Below are 5000 nucleotides of genomic sequence, written 5' to 3'. Positions count from 1 at the left end.
AGAAAAATCCACTTCGATAGGAAAAACAAATAAAACTACAAACAGGAAAAAAAAAAGAAAAAAAGGGGGTGGCGCTGTAGTGTAGCGACGCGCTCTCCCTGTGGAGAGCAGACCGAATTTCACACAGTGACAAAAAGAGAAATACAATAACCCCCTCCCCCAAAGCGATGAACAAGCTGCAGATCTGAAAAAAAGATGAAATATCAACAGCAGTGAACCTGGAGGACAAGAGACAACGACAGAATAATAATAATAATAATAATAATAATAATAATAATAATAATAATAATAATAATAATAACGGATGCTTATATAGCACACTATCCACAAATCTGCTCTAGGTGCTTTACAAAAACGCTTTTGTAAACATATGTTACATACACACACCAAAATGTGACTACACACACACACACACACACACAGAATAGACGAAGAAAAAAGCCATATGATAAAAATACATAACCAAGCAAGAGCACGACCAGCCTGTAATCAGAAACAGACAAAACCAAACACAGCCAAATGAATGAACCACTGCAGACATAACAAAGAATGATGGACTCAGTATTGTCCAGTCATCCATGATGATGAAACGTGTGTATGTACATGTTAAGATTCCATGGATATAAAACAACTTGTGTTAATATGAAATGTCACAATAAGCAGAGATGTGGAGACAGAGTGCTGACCCTGACCCTCATATCGATTGAGCGTGTTATCATTTCACGTGAGGTGTGTGATTTGAAGCACAAACGTGTGAGACAAGCTTTGGGAAGAGGCAGTACAGAGCAATAGCCAGCCGTGTGGTATATGTGTGTTTTGTCCACAGACTTTTAGTGGGAATATTTGACTTAAAAACGCACGTTGAAGAACCTTGCGAGCGATTTTCATTTTGAGCAACAAATCTCACAGAGGAAGAGACTGACGTGAAGGAATTATATGTCTGAACAAAGGAGCATGCTTCATCTGTCTGTTGATAGGATGTATCATACTTACACAAATTCGCTACATTATTTTTTTTAATCCCGTATGTTGCCTTGAATTATGAATGTCAGCTTTGAAAACTGTAAGACATACAGTTGGTTTATTTCGGAGATATAGTACTTTATGAATAGTGACTAGTTTTCTTTGTTTCTAAGATACACATCTATAACAAGTCATATAAACAGGGTTATTCCAAGAAATAAAACATACGTGTCAGGCGGAATATTTCTCCTGTTTGTGGAACATTTTGAGAAGTAATAAAGCAATAAATTGGACAGCTATTTGCATCTCAAAGCAGTCAGTTTTGCCTGGAGTCAGATTGCCAATCACAGGATTCGTTCTTTCTGTCGCCAGTATGGAGAAACAACCACTACTGGGATCTTTAAACGGCGATTCTGACGTTTTTCTACCTGAAAACATCTGCAGATGTCCGAGAAGAGATTACGGAACATCCACTGGCGTTCGCAGAGAATGTGACAAGAGTGTATGCGCACCCACAAACACATCCCTACCAATCTCAAAGGACAGACCTTGTGTTCCCCATGGCAGAAAGCTTGAAGACAACCAGGGGACCCTGTCTCCTCAGTTCAGTTTAGCTTCAAAGAGGGACGTCTTCAGAGAAGTCAACAACAATCCCTTAACGTCCTCAACTGATTCAAATGAGAATCATTATCCGCATTCTGTTCGAGATAACGTTAGGAGAAATCACAACGTATCTGTCAGCAGAGGAGGCCATAGCCAGGAAGGATACAGCAGACCCCCAGAAAAAGACCAGGGCGGGGCAAGCCATCACCAGCAGGACAGGGGTGACAAAAGGAAAACCCAGCAGAGATCATTAGTTCACGGTGCCACGGTAATTCAAAACACACACAGCCCTTCTGACCATGCTGAATACGAATCTAATGACCCCAACTGTCCTCGGAAGGTCTCCAGCGAGGACGTTTCTGGAGAATCCAACAACAAACAGGAGGAGAGCCTCGTGGGCTGGAAAGAACAGATAAAGCGAATGGTGCTGCTGAGTCTCGTTGGTTTTCTGGCGTCGTGTGCGTCACGGATCTTCACTCCGCTAGTCACTCAGTACACGTACCAGGTGTACATGGAGCGACAGTTCGGAAACCGCAGTGTCGTGGTGGACGTCAGCAAGAAACCGTGTGTCGCCAACACCTCCTCTTCTGCATCTTCGGCAAATGAGGTCGTTCAGACGGTAAGTGACAGTGAACGGTTTGATGAAGACGGACCTTCATGTTATTTCGTGTCACATGTGCTACGATTCCAACTGCTGTTCCTGCTTTTTGTAGTGGTGTGTTGTTTAGTTTGTAGCTACTACTACTAGCGCTACTGCTACTGCCTAATGCTGCTGCTGCTGCTGCTAAGACTGCTGTTGTTGCTTCTATTGTTCATCTTCACCCTTCTTATTTTCTTCTTTCCATTGCACAACCAACATGTGTTAGTGGGTGTTCGTGCGTTCGTGTGCCTGGGTGCGTGTTGCACGGATGCGTTTTCTGGAGGGCGCCATTCGTGGGTGGGTAGTTTCCAACGTTCAGTTGCGTGAGTTTTTCACGTGCTTCCGTGTGTGTGAGTGGGTGAGGGTGGGGGTGGAGGGGCGTATTGATGGGGAGGCGGGGAGTGGGGAATGAAATGCAAAGCGCTTTGAGCAGTATTTCTGGAGAAAAGTCCATTATTATTATTATTATTATTATTATTGTCGAGGGCGTTGCATGATGGCTATTGTCATAACCCACTGGACACTGACACTGATCACAGGACATGGAAACGTGCCTATTTGATCTTCTGCATGCGTGTGCACACACGAAGGGATTCAGGCACTAGCAGGTCTCCGCATCTGCCGAGTAATGCGATCAGAAACATCACCACCATCTCAGCTACCAGTTCCTCCCAGAATTGAACCCGAACCCCCTCCACAGTTTTAGTTCCAATTTCAAGGTGTCAAAGCATGAGGACTGATTCATGTACGGTACACCGCATCTGCGTTAAAAAGAAAGGGAAGATGAATGACCTCTTCATAGATTCAACGCACTAATCATGCCCTAGGTTTGTAGTAAAACATGAACATGAAATACGATCCAGAACCAGTGCTCATCCGGCTGTGTGTGTGTGTGTGTGTGTGTGTGTGTGTGTGTGTGTGTGTGTGTGTGTGTGTGTGTGTGTGCGTGCGTGCGTGCGTGCGTGTGTGTGTGTGTGTGTGTGTGTGTGTGTGTGTGTGTGTGTGTGTGTCGGGGTCGTGTGCTTTAATGTGTAATGTTGGACCTGTGCACATTTGTTTGTGCTTTCATATCTTTGAGACTACGTATTTGTTGCATATGTGTTGTGCATGTGTGTGTGTGTGTGTGTGTGTGTGTGTGTGTGTGTGTGTGTGTGTGTGTTGAGTGAGTGTGTGTGTGTGTGTGTGTGTGTGTGTGTGTGTGTGTGTGACTGTGAGTGTGCATGTGCATATCTATTTATTTTTCTATTTGAATTAACATTGTTTTTATTTGAATTATTATTCATATAATTTGTTTTTTTTTCTGTATTCTATTCTAATTATCTGCACTTTTTTCATTTCTATTTTATTTTGTTTTATTTTACTTTCTTTTATTTTGTTTAATTTTATCTAATTATATATATTTTTTAATCTATTCATAATGTCAATTACTTGTCCATCTATTTATTAACTTATTTATTCATTTATTTATTTATCTATTTATTCATTTATTTATTTGTTTGTTTGTTTATCTTATTATACTTTCATTGTTATTCATTTCATGTTCCCCTCAAGGCCTGACTACGTGCGTTGGGTTATGCTTGCTTGGTCAGACATCTTGGTAAGCAGATATAATTATAGTGTAGCGTATAATGATGGGTTTGTCCGAACGCAGCAAAAGCCTCCTTGAGTGACTGAACTGAACTGAACTGTACTTCTTCTTCTTCTTCTCCTTCTTTGTTCGTTGGCTGCAACTCCCACGTTCACTGGTATGTACACGAGTGGGATTTTACGTGTATTTTATCCCGCCATGTAGGCAGCCATTCTCCATTTTCCGGGGTGTGCATGCTGGGTATGTTCTTGTTTCCATAACCCACCGAACACTGATATGGATTACAGGATCTTTAACGTACGTATTTGATCTTCTGCTTGCGTATACACACGAAGGGGGGTTCAGGCACAGGCAGGGCTGCGCACATGTTGACCTGGGAGATCGGAAAAAGAAATCCCCACACTTTTACCCACCCAGGCGCCGTGACCAAGATTCGAAAACCCGGGACCCTCGGATTGAAAGTCCAACATTTTAAACACTCGGCCATTGTGCTTGTCAATCTGAACTGAACTGAACTAAACTGAACTGAGCTTCATCATGATACATGCAAATGGTGGCTCGTTCATTCTCCTCCCGTGGGACCTTTTCCCCATGCAGGTCCAGGACCTAAGTGCAGACTTCCTGGGCCGGGCGGACCTGATCGATGGCAGTGTCGGCCTGGTGGTGAACCTGCTCCTGGGGTCCTACTCGGACTTCCTGGGCCGAAAGCTGGCACTGTTCCTGCCACTGATGGGCCACTTCCTGCGCCTCAGCACGGTGGTGGTGGTCATCTACTGGGACCTGGGGCTTCCGGGGCTGTACGTGGGCTACCTTCTGGACGGGCTGCTCGGGGGTTTTCCTGGTGAGCTTTGTTCTCGTTGGTGATGTGTTTTTTTTCTCAATAATTTTTCATTTATTCTTTTTGTTTTTTCAATAGAAATACTGATTTGTTGCACCTTGCCTTTCTTTGCCGACTTGTGTTGTGTTATGTCGTATCGCGTTGTTCTGTGCTGTGCTGTGCTGCGCTGTGCTGAGCTGTGCTGTGTTGTGTTGTGTTGTGTTGTGTTGTGTTGTGTTGTGTTGTGCTGTTCTGTGCTGTGCTGTGCTGTGTTGTGCTGTGCTGTGTTGTGCTGTATTGTGCTGGGATGCGCTGTGCTGTGCTGTGCTGCGCTGTGCTGTGCTGTGCTGTGTTGTGCTGTGCTGCGCTGTGCTGTGTTGTGCTGTGCT

At 43.9% G+C, this 5000-nt stretch overlaps 1 protein-coding gene across 1 annotated transcript in view; it reads left to right on the top strand.

Annotated features, from left to right (window-relative positions):
• The window catches only part of LOC143286357 (lysosomal proton-coupled steroid conjugate and bile acid symporter SLC46A3-like), a 19552-nt gene that overhangs the window by 3785 nt on the left and 10767 nt on the right, over positions 1-5000 (top strand). Inside the window, exons 3-4 of the mRNA XM_076593898.1 lie at positions 1907-2185; positions 4392-4635. Coding sequence (XP_076450013.1) covers positions 1907-2185; positions 4392-4635 — 523 coding nt within the window. The remainder of the gene's footprint in view (positions 1-1906; positions 2186-4391; positions 4636-5000) is intronic.

Source organism: Babylonia areolata, chromosome 10 (genome assembly GCF_041734735.1).
Source record: "Babylonia areolata isolate BAREFJ2019XMU chromosome 10, ASM4173473v1, whole genome shotgun sequence".
NCBI classification, from domain to species: domain Eukaryota; kingdom Metazoa; phylum Mollusca; class Gastropoda; order Neogastropoda; family Buccinidae; genus Babylonia; species Babylonia areolata.
Note: the sequence above shows the minus strand (reverse complement) of the source record. Positions and strands in the feature narration are given on the sequence as shown.